The following is a 16,326-nucleotide window of genomic DNA, read 5'->3' on the forward strand; positions in this document are numbered from 1 at the left end:
GAAAGAGAACACCAAGTGAACAACATTCCACAGCAAAGTGATGAGGGGGTATTGTACTCCTGTCTCTAAGATTCCTTGAGTCTTTAAATCTATAATTCTAAAAACTACAATTAAATTTACATGGTGTTTTAAAGTTTATAAATCACTTTCCTCATAAAGATACACATGAAAAGATACAAATTATTTTGAGGAAACAGTCATGAGTTGTTCAACAAATATTGCCTTGCCTGAAACTATACTTTGGATTATTTCTGCTTTATTAAAATTTACAAAAACTTCTTTATGATTAAATATATGACATTTTTGTGAGAGTTAGGAGTACTTGGAGAAAAGTTTATCTGATTTTCCCATAGATTCATCATTTCTAGCTTTAAAGAAATGGTACAGATTTATAATTTCTTTCTTGTAAATTTTATCTAAGATCTGACACATTCCAATAAAAAAATCTTAAATTATTTGTATGGAATTGGGAGACTGTAAGCTATTTGATCATTAGATGGATTAGAACTGGCTGATGATCAGACTATGTAGTCACTAATGGTTTAATGAGATATAGAAATAAAGTTATTCAATTAGTAACATGAAAATTATCAACATTAATACAATATTATTTAGAATGAATCTTAAAGTTTTCTGTCATTATAAAAACATCAAACTGTTTTAAAGTTATTCTTGATCTATTAGTACTTAGAAATGCTATAATTAACTTAATGAAAGTACTGAACTATGACACATTAGGTATATCTGATTTATTTAGCATTCTCTTGTTTAATCAAGATTCTGACTGACAAAAAAAAAAAGAGATTAAATTGGGTAAAGTGAGTATGAGTACCAAACAGGAATAATCACAGTAACTTCATAGTTACATTTGTTTTGTGGGGGAAACTGCTCATCCTATTTCTTAATTCTGAGTCATTTTCATTAAATTAGCTATTTAATACTTTAAAATGTTAGTTGGCTTCACAAATAAATTGGTATTTTCACCACAAAAATAAAATCGACAACTCACATCCTTTTTTCCATTTCATTGTCTTACCTAGGCAGTTAAGATTGCTTAGTGAGTGTTTGGGGTAACGATGTTCAAATGTCACCACACACAAAGACACAGACACACACACAATAACCCCCTTTACTCCTGTGTCTCATTTTCCTCATCTGTAAAATGGAGATAAAACTACCTCCCCTCCCAGGGATGTTGTGAGGATTATATGATAAAATAACTGCAAAGTACTTAGCGCAATGCCTGGCATACCATTAAGTGTTGAATCAATATTAGCTACTATTACTAGTAGATAGAACACTGGGCCCGGAGACAGGAAGCCCTGAGTTCAAGTCCAGCCTCATCCACTAATTAGTAATACAGCCCTAATCAAGTCACTTAACCTCTCTTTGGTTTTGGAGAAGGAAATGGTAACTCACTCCAGGATCTTTATCAAGCAAACCCTATGGACAGAGGGCCCAAATAGCCATAAGAGTTGGACACGGTTCAAATGACTTGAACAACAACTTTGAATATTAAAGTTATTAAGCTGGTAGATCTGAGGAATATTTATGTTTTAAAGTCTTTTATCTCATTTGTTATTTTTAACTTTCATGATTTAAAAATGTTTAAATGGAAGATTACTTACCCTTGGCCTCAATGTCTTCAGAATAATCTGTTATTTGACAGTTAGTAATTTCTCCATTGCAAGTTATTCTTTCTTTTCTCAGTTCTGTATTTATTGTAGTCTTCTTAGTTTCCTTTTCAGGTTCATTCACAACAGTATCACCAGCAACACAATTATTTTTATTTTCCATCTCAATTTTGTTTTCAGAACCATTTTGTTGCTTTTCATTTTCTTCCACTGAAGATTCTCCTGTGACTTCAGCCTCATTATGATCTATACTAGTATCATGATTTTCTTGATCTCCATCACTCTCATTTTTATCATCTTCAGTATTTCTGCTATCGTCTTTGGTTTGAGAAATCTTCCTTCTTTTTTTTATGGTGCCAAAGTACCACTTACTTTTTCTTCTAATCTTTTTCTTAGATGGAGCTAACAAAAACAAAAAAAGGTGCTAAAATAAAGCCACTAGCAAATATCAACCATTCTTCTCCAAGTCTAGTGTTTCACCCTCCTCTTCCCATATCAAAACTAGAAGTGCTCAGCCACGTTACAGAATTTTAAAAATGTAATAAAATTTAATTATATGGGGTTCAATTAGAATTTTAAATACTAAATATTTAATGAAAGGCAGCATGATATGGTTGATAAAAAGCTGGTCTTGAATAAGGACATATATTCATAATCCAGTTGTGTGATACTGTGCAAGTTGGTGTCCCGGACAACTCTTAAGAATATAAATGACAGAAAAAGTGCTCATTTACCTTGGTGAGGTTAATTCCTCACTGGAAGCCCCTTACAGAAATAGCATCACAGTTCCTGTCTTAGAATCAAAAGCAAACCAAACTTCCCCTAACCACAACATCTAGAAGTGCAAAATAACTTTAATTTAGAATGTGACATGTTTCCAAATGGAATGGCCTCAAAGCTGACAAATTTCCTTTTCCATCCAACAACCCCACTTCCTCCTCCTGCTCACTATGATCTCCTAGCTCCTCATTTCTACCATATCACTTATCTGACTTCTTCAGGCAAGAATTTCTAACATGTATCCAACTAAATGGTTTAGTCAAGGTACATAATTACACATCATTGTGACTGAGTCTGAAAATTCACCAATGCAATTTGACAAGAGGAAAACATAAGTTTCTTTTTTTTTTTTTTAAAGATTTTTTAAGGCAATGAATGGGGTTAAGTGGCTTGCCCAAGGTCACATAGCTAGGTAATTATTAAGTGTCTGAGGTCGGATTTGAACCCAGGTACTCCTGACTCCAAGGCCTGCTCTATTCACTGTGCCACCTAGACACCCCAAGAATAGCTATTAATAAGCACTCTTCTGGAAAGGAATCAACTTCAATTTCTGGGCTAGTCACGGTGAAAACCTCAGAAATCAAGTAACTTGCAAAGGTTTCAAGTGACTAGGAAAGGCAACTCCCAAGTCAGAGATCTTTTTTCTTTTCCATCAGTTATGCAGGGACTTCAGAATGCATTAACCTATAGTAATATGCTTTCACTTTTCTTAAATACAATAATCTTAATACTAGGTAGAAAGCTACAACCCAGAATATGTAAAATATGAATGTCAATTGGCAATAGCTTATTCACTTTTATGCAACTTTAAGTACTGCGTGTCAATCTAGGACCCATATAACCTAGGCTATTTCTCCAATAGCACAAAGGGCATGGTAAAATCTCTGTGGCTAACTTCTATAATTTTTAATATAGATGCCCTTGGTCATTCTCATCATAGGATTAGAATACAGGTGCAACTGAAGTTGTACATCATCTTAATATAACTCTCTTATTTTAAAGCTAAGAAATGGAGACCAGAGAGATTAAATGCCTTGTCCAAAGAATGGGAAAGCCAGGACTAAAAAGTTTTATTACTCCAAATCAGCATAACCAGCCTCAAACATAAACTCCCTACTGGCCTGGTATTCAAGACTCTCCCTTACTTCCTGTACTGCTCTGCACTATGTTTAGATGAGGGGGTTCTTAATCTAAAGTCCCTGAACTTTGTTTTTAAGCAAGCAATTTGATAATTATATTTCAATATAGTTGGTTTTCTTTATAAATTTTCATTGTATACATTTAAAAACATCGAGTCTCTAGGATTTACTCAATGGACAAAGGGGTTCATGGTACGAAAAAGGTTAAGAATCTCTGCTCAGGACAACTAGGATACTTTTTTTTTTTGCAAGGCAATGGGGTTAAGTGACTTGCCCAACGCCACACAGCTAGGCAATTAAGTGCCTGAGGCCGGATTTGAACTCAGGGCCGCTGCTTTATCCACTGCGCCACCTGGCCACCGAGTATTTCTTGATTCAACTCTGCTCAGTATCTCTGTAGTATCTCTACAAATTTTGTCCCCCTTGTCCAATACTTTTATATTTCAAATCATTGTAATCTCTTATTAGTACCAGTCTGAACATTTCACATTCCTACCCTACTAAGCTCTGGTAAACTCCATCTTGCTTCCTTTTTGGCATTCAAAGCTCTACATTACCCAGTCCCTTCCTTTTTTTCCCATATTATTATACTTAATATATTATACTTTAATCCCTGACACATACTTCAATTCCATGAAACTGGTCTCCCTGTAGTTCCATAAACAAGGCATTTTTGAGCATTTTTTCTAATGGTTACCCCCAAATCAAGAGTACTCGCCTTCCTCAACTCTGCCTCCCAACTTCCTTATGTTTCATCTAACTGTTCACCTTCTCAAAAGTGCTCTTATTTATTTCCTCCCTGGATTTTGCTGACTTGTACACATCTGTTGATTGTCTCTCCTAGGAAGATGTTAAGTTTCTTGAGGGTTTATCTTTTTTTCGTATTCCCAATGCTTATCATATTGCTTGCTATACAGCAAGCGCTTAAGAAATGTTGATCCAATAATTGATGGGGAACCCCTTCCCTTGATCTTCCCACTGGAAGTAATCTTTCTGCCTTGAATCTTTTTTGTTATTCAACATTTTATGTAGCTATTACTACAATTTATACTGTACATGTCTCAACACCTACTAGATCGAGACTAATTTAATAGTAGGGACTACATTTTCTTGAATTCAAGAACAGATCAGCTAGTTTGCTTCTGTACCATCTAGGAAAAAGATGTATTACAATGACTCTATTCTTTTCCATTTAAAGTTATCAAGTATTAATTGAAAACTTAATGGTGGGAAAACACCAACCCCACCTCTGTCATGTACATGGAACCCAAAACCAACCCAGTGCAGCAAAAAAGGGCCAAAGAACACCAGAAGAGTGGGGTGGGGGCGAAGGAAAACAACTAATCCACTTGAGAGAACAACCTGGTGTTGCAGTGGATAGAGCACTGGCTTTGGAGTCAAGAGGATAAAAGTTCAAAATAGGTCACAGAAAATTCCGAGCTATGTGACCCTGAGCAAGCAAGTCATTGAACCCTGATTGTCTTGCATCCAGGAACACCTCCAGTCATTCCATTACATAGCTGGCCACTGACTCCAGAGGAGAAAGCTAGACTGTTGACTTAACACAGTATCCCCCCACCTCTTTGAGAACAAAGGACAAATATCAATGGGGGGGAAAAAAAGACTATTCTTAGAAAATTTAAATTCTTGCTTATTTGGGGGGGGGGTGTGTGTGTGTTGATGATTGGGGAGAGAAACTGAAAAACTGAACAATTACAGGAAAAACAGATGAAAGAACATTAATGTTAAAATTTGTTTTGCAGATTATGCTTTGGGAAAGTCCTTTCTTACAATGTGTATTTGGCTGAGCTAAAGGTGCTAAATCAAAGGCATGCTTGTTCACTGATCTTCACTAAAAGAAAAACATTATAAAGTTAGGAGAATTCCAATATTCTCCTTTAACTGTTGATTTTGATTTGTTCCTGTATTTTAAAACATCTTAAATTTCATGTTTGCTATATGATATCAAAAAGATAAGAAAAATCCAAGAGTATTTACCAGTATAAAGTGAAGGAGTACTACAGGCTACAGGAGCATTGAGTATCTTCAGCTTTTCACTTTGCTCTGGGTCTGATCTTTTACCATCAACAGAAGTTGTACTCTGCTTTGGCATCACATGGTAGTAAGATGGTGCATACTTGGAAGAGCTGCAACCTAATTAAAAAAGAAAAACCTGGATCTTGGGCACTTGAAAACAAACTTAATACCAAATCAGTGCTTTTTTTCTGATAAAAAATAATTTCCTACCTCTTTTTTTCCGAGACTCCTGAATTTCTTCACATAGTTGTTCAAAATCTTCATCAAGTTCTTCTTTAATGATTGCATAGGCAGTATCTCTTAGAGTACAAGCTCTGTGTCTAATAAGTCGATCTGAAAAATCAAGACAAAACTTAGTACTACTTTCCTTTTTATCATTCATCAAAACCAAACTCTACTTGGGTTGTGATTTATTTCTGGTCATTAATTTATAGATTTTCATCAGGCTGCAACATGGGTAAAAAGAGCAAGTGTCAAAATTATTTTTGTCAATAAAAAATTAGAATAAATTTTTCCTCTTTGCATGTTTTAACAAGAAAATGCTAATATCTTTAAATGTACTCTAATATCATTTCCCTTTTATTTAAATACTAAGGTCAAAATTGAATTACTAAAGATTCAATTTTACCAAAAAAGTAAAATAGAAAGTCTGCGTATGTCTATGGAGTGGCAGAAACTAAACTGTACCTACAACCTTCATTTATGACCACTGCTCATGTAAAAGCTGACTAAAATTTTCTAGGTTTTTAGGACAAGAGGAAGTTATCCTCCCAGGAATTCAAGGATGCCTCCATTGTCCATCTCTATAAAGGGAAATGAATAGATTGTCCTGTGACAATCACAGGTGTTTCTCTTAGTCACCACTGACAAAATTCTTGCCAGAGTCCTCCTTAATAGGTTGATCAACTTATCTGAGAGCCAATGTGGCTTCAGAAAGGGACAATGATCAGTTGATATGGTGTTTGCTGCCCAACAACTCCAGGAAAAACACCAGGAGTAGAATCTACAAAGTTTGTAGATCTGACCATGGCCTTTGATACCGTCAGTCACGAGGGCTTATGGAAAATTATATCAAATTTTAGTTGCTGGAGAAGTTCATTAGTATCATACATCAATTTCATGATGGTGTGCATGCCCAGGTTCTGGAGAGTGGTCTGACGCTCTTGAGATTTCCTGGGTACTAACGGAGTGAAACTAGACTGCGTCCTTGTTCCCAAACTTGAACATGATATTTTCAGTCAAGTTATCAAACACTTCAACTGAGAACGAACATGGCATCAAGGTCATTTATTGTACTGAGGGTAAACCTGAAAAGGTTATAAGCCAAGACCAATGTGGAAGGAGTATTGGTGTGTGATCTTCTGCTTGCAGATGATTGTGCACTCAATGCAGCCTCTAAAGTTGAGATGCAACAAAATATGCTCTTTGCTGCTTGTGCTAATTTTGGTCTAACAGTTAACACCAAGAAAACACAGGTGTTCCATCAACCAGCACCACACCATCCATATGTGGAATATTACAGCAAACTGAGAAGTTCTGAGTACAGTGTTGTCCACTGTTTACTTACCTTGGCAGTGTCCTTTCCACATTGATTGATATATCTATATATATCTATATATAGATATATAGATATATAGATAATGAGTTTGACTCAAACATTTTTGGAGTTAGTTCAATCTAGGGAGGCTCCGTAAGAAAGTATGGGAGAGAAAAGATATACTGACTACCAAACTGAGGGTCCACAAAACCATTGTGCTGACCTCATTGCTGTATGTCTGCAAAAGTTGGATAGTCTAGTAGCACCATGTCAGGAAATGGAATCACTTTCATTTAAATTGTCTTGGGTAGATTCTGAGGTCCTTTCTTGAGCTAAATGCTACCTACATGCTCAAATGTTTCTATAAAGAATACAACTCAATGGATTGATCATGTTGCTTGAATGCCCAGTGTACTTTCCAAAAAAGATAATTTGATGGAGAACTCACATAGGGCAAGCATTCACAGTGGGATTCATACATAAGGGACACTTAAGGTCTAACTGAAGAACTATGGAATTGATTGTGCAGCATAGAACACTGGCTGCCTAGCATGGCCTGTCCTCAGAGAGGGTGCTGCGCTCTACAAGCAAGACAGAATTGTAACAGCTCAAAGGAAATGTGAGATGATGTCATTTTTATCTTCTTCAATAATAGCTAAGGATAGGGGTGGCTAGTTGGCGCATTGGATAAAGCACCAGCCTTGGAATCAGGAGTACATGAGTTCAAATCTGTCCTCAGACACTTAATAATTACCTAGCTGTGTGGCCTTGGGCAAACCACTTAACCCCATTGCCTTGCAAACAACAACAAAACAAACCCTAAAAAAAAAGAATAGCTAAGGATAAGAACCAAGCAATAGACCTCTGTTCTACTCCTGGAGTTGTTAGGCATACTATCCATTCTTCAATCCTTTCTGAAGTCACACTGGCTCTCAGGTAGATGACCACACTCCAGGTGGAGGATAAGCTTACTAAGGAAGACTCTGGGCAAGATTATTACCAGCACTGATGAAGTGAGAGATAAGCCCCTTCTCCCATGATTGCCACAGGACAATCTATTTCCTTTTCCTTCACAGAATTAACAACAGAAGTATCTTTGAACTCTTTGGGGATAATCTCCTCTTCCCTTATCACTTGGAAAATTTCAGTAGCTTTTTTTATGAGCAGTAGATCCCCTTACTTTGACACATGTGAGCAATTTAAAGGCATTCAAAACCTCTTCTTCATTTGGAATTAGGTCAGACAGGGATTAACTTCAACCTGAGGTATACAGTCAGACATTAGCAGTGATTGATATGTTGAGAACACTATGGAAATGGTCAGCTTTTCTCTTCAGGATCATATTATCACTAATCAATGTGGTTTCATCAGCATTAGTAGTTGAGATGCTCCATGGGTCTAGCTATGCCTTCATGGCATCATAAAAGTCCTTTTTCTGCTCTACTGTTGTCAACTGTGTTGGTGCAGCTTTCTCTCCAATTTGGCAATGATCTACTCCTGTTCAGAAAAGCACTCTAATCTGCTAACATTAAGACTTCTGGTAGTCATCTTACTTTGGGGTTATGGTTTTGTTGAATAGGAACAAAGAATATACATCAATTATTGCTCAAGTACTCTGGGACACAAACTGCCTTTGTCATTCTCACATTCTGTCTCTTCTCCTTACCATTTGACATAGCCTAATAAATGCTAATGTTTGCCGTAAGGGTAAATCCACAGTTTTATTGCATTTAGGTAAATAGAAGGTAGCTTTGGTCATGAGATGCACTAGTCCTCAGGAGTAAGTCATTGCTGTTTCCAATTTCATTCCTCACAAGGACTCCCTGCCATTTTTGGTAGTGTGTGCCTACTCTTGTATTAACAAGTCATCCAATTTTTGCATGAATTGATTGCTGAGTAAGATGAGTAGAACCAGAAGAACATTGTACTCACTAATAACACAGGGTAATGATCAATCTTGATGGACTTGCTCACCCCATCAGTGCAATAATCAGGGACAATTTTAGGGGATCTGTGATGGAGAATGCCATCTATATCCAGACAAGGAACTGTGTATAGTTTAAATGAAGACCAAGTATTATTATCTTCAATTTTTAAAAGCTGTCCTATGGATTGATATAATTTTGCTATCTCTAATGTTTTCTTTCTTCCCTTTGGATCTGTTTCCTTTCTCACAATACATTCAGTTTTGATCTATGTATATCAGGGTTGTAAATGTAAGGACTATATCAGTTTGCCTTCTGTTGGAGGAAGGGGGTAGGGAAGGAAAGGAGGGAGAAAAAATTGTAAAACTCAAAACTTTGTAAAAAATGACTGGTAGGGCGGCTCAGTGGTGCAGTGAATAGAGCACCAGCCTTGGAGGCAGGAGTATCTGGGTTCAAATCTGACCTCACACACTTAATAATTACCTAGCTGTGTGGCCTTAACCCCACTGCCTTGAAAAATCTAAAAAGATTGGTAGAAACTACTACTGTATGTAATTGGAAAACAAGCAAAAAAAAAAAAAATATATATATGTATAAAGTCACCCAAAATCTTGTCCTCTTTTGACCCATGATAAAAGTCTCAAGTTTCCTCAAGAGTTTCATAAAATTTTCCTTTGACTTTAGTAGGGTTCATCATGATGAAAGAGTAAATACACACAGTTGATGGTGACACAGCACCTGCAAGTGGTAATCACATCACCATTAAGTCTGTTGTTCACTTCACTGACTAGCTTCATTATGATAGCAAAACCTATCCCAGCTTCACAGTGCTCACACCACAGTGACTTCTCCAGATAAATGTAAATCCAGCTCTAAAACATCACAAAACCAGTCTTCATTTGCCAGCCCTATTTTCATTCAGGGTTGCTATTTGGATGCAATTCTTGCTGAGTTCTCTCCATAACAAGAGAGCTGTTTGTCTTTCAGGACCTGGACTTTTTGTTGTCCTTAACTGTGCACACATTTCATGTACTGCTATTGAATGCTACCATCTTTGTAAAAGTTTTTGTATAATTTTCTGTGTTATGATTACATGGTGGGATCTTTACCTATTTAAGGAGAATAAAGCAGAATATTTTTAGGGCACCTTTTCCAGTCCCCTTCCTCATGCCAGGAGATGAGCAGTGTGGTCCTTAAAAGGTTACTCAGGCTGCCTAATCTTCCTGCTGCTTCAATCTAGTGAAGAGATGACTCTATGGCTTAGGTTGCTTATGTGTAAGGTGTAAGATTGTGATGACAACTTCCAGTGTATCCATACTACACAGGACTTTTGAGATGGGGAAAAAAAATAGAAAAATGTTATCAGTAATATCTTTTGATTTGTGCATAAGTTGGATTTTAATGAGACAGAGTTGCACAAATTTGTTGGCTCATCCTCATCTTTCCTGGTCACAGCTCTCCTTCATCTAAATCCTTGATTCCATTACCCCTTTCTGATCTCTTTTGGGAGTTGGTCCCATTCATCATCTCTTCTGTAATCTCTATCCTGTAGTTTTTCTTCTGTTGGCTAGACACACACTCAGGTTCCCCTCTTTAAATCTTCACACGATAAGTGACATTCCCTCAAGTTATCACCACTCCATCTTTCTCTCTTCACTGTCAAACTTCAGTAGTCTTCAGATTTTTTGTTTTGGTTTTTGCAAGGCCTGCCCAAGGTCACAGAGCTAGATAATTATTAAAATATTTGAGGCTGGATTTGAACTCAGGTCCTCCCAACTCCAGGGTCAGTACTCTATCCACAGTTGTCCCCAATAACTTTTACTATATTTACGTCTTTCATCCCATACCATTTTAATTCAGTCTTTATCAGTTCTCAATTGGATTACTGTTAATAGACTTTCAATCTCTGATTCTTTCCCCCTTCCAATGAATTTTCCACATAACTGCCAAAATAATAATTCTAAGGCAGAGATAGGACCAGCTTGCTCCAGCAAGCTCCTAATAGTGCTAGAATAAAATGCAAACTCTTAAGTCTGGTACTTAAAAAGTCTCTTGCAATCTGTCTTCAACTTCCCTCTCTACCCTTATTTCACATTTCCTCTTTCAAATGAAACTACTAAGTGTTACTTGAATTTGACATTCCATCTCCTGCCTCTGGCACTCACCCAGACAGTCTCCCTCTTAATCTGGCTCCCGAATATTTATTTTCCAAGTTAGTTCAAATGTTCTCTTATACAAAATTTTTAGTATTTTCCTCACTCCTTAGATGAAAAGACAAAAAACAAAAATCCATTTGTGTTGAATCCTCTTAGCGGAATGTAAGGTCCTTGAGGGCAAAGAGATACACTTCTGTATCTGTATACCAAAGGGCCTTACACACAGTTAAATAATAAATGTTTGTTGAACTGAATGAAAATCTCATTTTAAATCTTCACCAACTAAAGAAAACAAAAATTCACACAGGACATACTCATAAATGTTGTCTTATCTATCCTAATTTTTTTTTTTTTAGATTTTTTCCAAGGCCACACGGCTAGGTAATTATTAAGTGTCTGAGGTCAGATTTGAAGCCAGGTACTCCTGACTCCAAGGCTAGTGCTCTATTCACTTAGCTGCCCCCTAAATTATTTTTAAGGGGAAAAACACTCACCTCCAGGATCTCTGTCAGGGTTGTATTCCAAGGCATTACTACAGATGAGATCAATATCTCTCAGGTAGTCCTTCACAGTCAGATATTGATGTAGATCAATCTTACTGATAACTAATGATAGGTCCATTGGCTGCTTTATCACGGTGACATAATCAGGAACCTGTAAGTGAAACATAATGACTAGTAAAATCATCATTGAGAGAAAGCTCTTTTACTTTAAAATAGCTATTAAGTCTAAAGAATCTACATTCAAGTTTGAGCCACCTAACACATTGACTTTAACTGTTCCCAAGAAATGTTCTGTTTTAGTTACTGTTGTCCTTATTGTCATTTTCAAACATCTATATATTTTTTCCTGACTATGGGCTTTGACCTATATGCTGTTTCTCTCCAATTGCAATGTCCTTTCTCCTCCATTATGTGTAATCCTAAGTCCACTCAGCTTTCAACTCAATTTGAAGAATTCTCTGAACTATTAATATATAACAAGACACAAAAATTAACACTTAATTGTGTAGAATTATTTAAAATTAATTTTCTTCAATTACTATAAAGCTTAATGAAGTCAGAATCCTCATATTAATTCCTTTTGTATATCCCAGACTACCTAGATAGGTATTAAATATTCAAACATATTGATATATATCAAATTAAACTATTATCAAACTTTCTAAGTAGCTACTTAGTTGAAAAGAATGAAAATTTGGTAATAGTTAATTCAGACAGGTAATCGAAGTAATTATGAAAAGTTATTGGACTTAAACATATTTTAAATTGACCCAAATGGTCTTAAAGCTTATCTAAATTTATCTAGGCTGATTCTCAGAGAAAAAGTTCTTATCCCTGGGCCTCTATCTGGATACTTTCCAGCTTCATATATTCTGTGCCAGAATTTGTTATCTTATGGTGCAGACTTTGAGAAAACAGAATTACCTGGGATCCCTGAGCCACTTAAGTAGAACTTTAAAATGACAAGAACATGATTTTTTTCTTAGCCTTTGAAACAAAACTCTTAAAAATATATATATGCGTATATATAATGAAAATATATGCATATTTATGTATATTGTGTATAAAAACCAGATACAAAGCCAGACAGTTTTTTATCACATAAGCTCATGCTCAGGGATCCAGAATCCAAAATGTCTGAATAGCATGTCAACATTTCTACATCTGTTGAACTAAAACTCAATTACCTCATCGGGATCAACGGGTTTGGTAAATACTCTAAAGCGTTTATCAATAGCGAGTCTATGAGTAACATTTCTTAGGAAAATTCTAAGTTCACGAAATGTATCCTCCTCTTGCTCTTCAAGTCTTTTCACTTCCTCTGCGGTCAGGGGCTTTGGTTCAGGTGGTGGAGCTACTGGTAGAACCTCAAGTGCCTGTAAAACTTCAAAAGAACCAAGTATTTTAGAAAATCATCTTTGCTTCTCAATTCCTACATTAAATTATAAACCAAGAGCCAGAAACTTATATGTAACAAAATTTATGTATACAGTCACAGTTTAAATCTGATATGGGATAAAAATGCTATTAATTTTAGAACATACTGATACTTTCATTTGCTTGAGGATCATCCCTATCCAGAATTTCTCTATATTTAATTAAATTGTAGGGAAGAAACTAACCTGCTTTTTTTTTGGATGCAGGAGGCTTAGCAGCCTGATTCAAAATTAAATCCTCAAAAAATTTTGTTCTTTCTTCACCACCAGGTAACTGGACATTGAAAACCTCCCCGTAATCGCTTATAAATAATTCTTGTACCTAAAGGAATTCAGAAGTATTTTTTGTAAAACAAAGACAGTATAAACTCTTATTTCTATAGAGCTTCAAGGTTTAAAGGGTGCTTTTAAATACTAAAATGGGTGTTATTATTATCCTTTCTATCAGATATGGAAACCAAGGTTCAGCAATTAAAAGACTGGTGTAGGTTCACAGAACTGTTATGTGCCTGAGGAGGTAGCTGAACCTGAGTAAATCTTTACCTCATATTCAGGTTTCCAAAATATACTGTTCCAGGGTCGGCTAGGTGGCATAGCAGATAAAGCACCAGCCCTGGAGTCAGGAGTACCTGGGTTCAAATCTGGTCTCAGACACTTAATAATTACCTAGCCGTGTGGCCTTGGGAAAGCCACTTAACCCCGTTTGCCTTGCAAAAACCTAAAACCCCCCCCAGAAACCCCAAAAAACCGCCCCCAAAATATACTGTTCCTATGATAAAATCTACACTCATTTATAGAAGTAGTCAGGACTAATTTATTTAACTGATCATTCAATAGAACAGGAAAACTGTGACCCACAAATCTAAGAATTACAGTCAGTGACAGTGCATTTTAGCATGCAGTAAAAGGAAATAATATTTACATTAAGTGATAGCTTAGCCCTTGCAGTATAGATTAACAACCTTTTAAAATAAAAATTTTAATTACATAAAAATTCTGAAGAGGTCAAACATCTTTTTTGGCTGCCCAAAATGATAGAAATTGGGTAACAGAATAAATATCTCTCCTAACCCAGTCTTAATCTTTCTTAGGAGGCTTGACCTACTATACCGTCATCTAAACATAAGTGTTCTATAAGCACCTGAAATGCAACATTCCCAAACTAAGCAATTTTTTTTTGCTGCTAACCATATGTTCCTCCTTCTGACTTCCCTTTGTCACTATCATTGCCCATTTGAATATCCATGTTTCATTTTGGTTTTCTTCTCCCAAATTTAATCAGCAGCAAAATCTTGCTATTTCTACGTTTTCCTCTACTTTCAATACTGTACCACAACAAACCAAATGGAGTCATATTTCCAACAACTACTGACAGATGCAGTTCTCCAAGAGGTAGAAATCCCTCCTCTAAACAATGGTGCTTATTTCTGCAACTTTATCAAGTTAGAGGGCTTCTCTATTTGATGGTTCAAAACAGAGATCTGGCACACAAGTTGGGAAAGGAAGTGAAGGCTTCCAAATGCTACTATTTCTTACATTCTGGAAAAGATTTGTAATTACCTAATAGAATTTGATTTCATTACTCCACACAGCAAAAAAGGGGGATGAAAAATGCATACAGGCCCAGTTTATTACAATTACTGAATGGAAAATTTAAGAGTTCACTTATCAATGTGTTTAAAACCCAGGGAGATGGAATAAATAGACAAAACACCTACCAAAGAATTTAATGGGAAGAGAGTGAGTGGGATTGCCTTCAGTAAATTAAAAGCTTCCATGTTTTCCATGGGAACAAAAGTCTACCTTTAGAATTTTAAAATTCTTCTGGATCACTAAAAGACAGTACTGAATATAAAAATTTTAGAAGAAATTCAAACAAGTATACTACAGAAGGCAACAGAAAATTACATAGAGGAGAAAAGCCAAGATAGTGGAAGAAAAAAGCACAGATTCCCTAAGGTCTCCCATGAACTTTCCAAATAATTTTGAATACTGACATTAAAAAAATTCTAAAGTGGCAGAAACCACAAAAGAAGACTAAACCGATGTTCCAGCTCATGTCAACTTAGAAGGTTAGTAGAAAAGGTTGGTCACACTTAGTGAGAGTGGAGCACAGTCCAGAGCAGGCCACAACAATACATTCCCAGCCATAGCAAACCAGTAGCAGGCCTAGGAAGCTCCTGAGAATCAGTAGCAGTTGTTTGTGGAACTCTCAGTCTCCCAAAAAGAACAAGAGCACAACCAGAGCTTACTGCCTCCTCAGAACTGCAGGATAGAAAAGAATGTGACTCAGACTAGAAGAGTGGTCAACACTAGATCATAGATCATACCACTGTGGAAGAACTGAAAATTTGTAGGTCCCTATGACCTGAAAACAAAAAAAATCTGAAAACTGCTGCAAAAATCTCCTGTAGCTTGACACTGTGCAACCTCCACCTTAAAAGCAGTTCTACTTTTAAAAAAAGAATTAAATTCAAGTCATAGATTACAAAAATAAGCAAACAGAAAAAAAAATCTGATCACAGAAAGGTATGACAGTGACAAGAAAGTCAAAATGTATAATCAGAAGATGATTAAGTCAAAGCTGTTACATCCAAAGCCTCCCCCCAAAAATATGAATTGGTCTGGGAACTAGGTCAATTTTTTTTTTTTTAGGTTTTTGCAAGGCAAACGGGGTTAAGTGGCTTGCCCAAGGCCACAGGGCTAGGTAATTATTAAGTATCTGAGACCGGATTTGAACCCAGGTACTCCTGACTCCAGGGCTGGTGCTTTATCCACTGCACCACCTAGCCACCCCTGAACTAGGTCAAATGGAAAAAAGAGTCAAGAATCCACTGAATTTGGGGGCAGCTAGGTGGTGCAGTGGATAGAACATCTGCCCTGGAGTCAGGAGGACCTGAGTTCAAAGTTGGCCTCAGATACTTAAAAATAACCTAGCCGTGTGGCCTTGGGCAAGTCACTTAACCCCACTGCCTTAAAAAGATAAAATAAAAAAAGGACACTGAATTAAAAAACCCTTAAAAAGTAGACTTGACCAAATGGAAGAGGAAGTACAAAAGTTCACTAAAGAAAATAATTCCTTGAGTAAATGGAAGCTATTAACTTTATGAGAAATCAAGAAACGATAAAACAAATCAAAAGAAAATCTCACTGGAAAAACAACTGACCTGGAAAATAGA

The 16,326-nt window shown here is 36.3% G+C and overlaps 1 protein-coding gene across 3 annotated transcripts in view; it reads right to left on the reverse strand.

Moving 5' to 3' along the window:
- The window catches only part of ATAD2 (ATPase family AAA domain containing 2), an 83,697-nt gene that overhangs the window by 9,333 nt on the left and 58,038 nt on the right, over positions 1-16,326 (reverse strand). For all 3 annotated transcript variants that reach the window (XM_074201582.1, XM_074201581.1, XM_074201583.1), the window contains exons 20-25: positions 13,334-13,469; positions 12,899-13,095; positions 11,703-11,862; positions 5,801-5,923; positions 5,552-5,707; positions 1,629-2,036 (exon numbers count right to left, since the gene is read on the reverse strand). In XM_074201582.1, coding sequence (XP_074057683.1) covers positions 1,629-2,036; positions 5,552-5,707; positions 5,801-5,923; positions 11,703-11,862; positions 12,899-13,095; positions 13,334-13,469 — 1,180 coding nt within the window. The remainder of the gene's footprint in view (positions 1-1,628; positions 2,037-5,551; positions 5,708-5,800; positions 5,924-11,702; positions 11,863-12,898; positions 13,096-13,333; positions 13,470-16,326) is intronic.

Source organism: Macrotis lagotis, chromosome X (genome assembly GCF_037893015.1).
Source record: "Macrotis lagotis isolate mMagLag1 chromosome X, bilby.v1.9.chrom.fasta, whole genome shotgun sequence".
In the NCBI taxonomy this organism is placed as follows: Eukaryota; Metazoa; Chordata; class Mammalia; order Peramelemorphia; family Peramelidae; genus Macrotis; species Macrotis lagotis.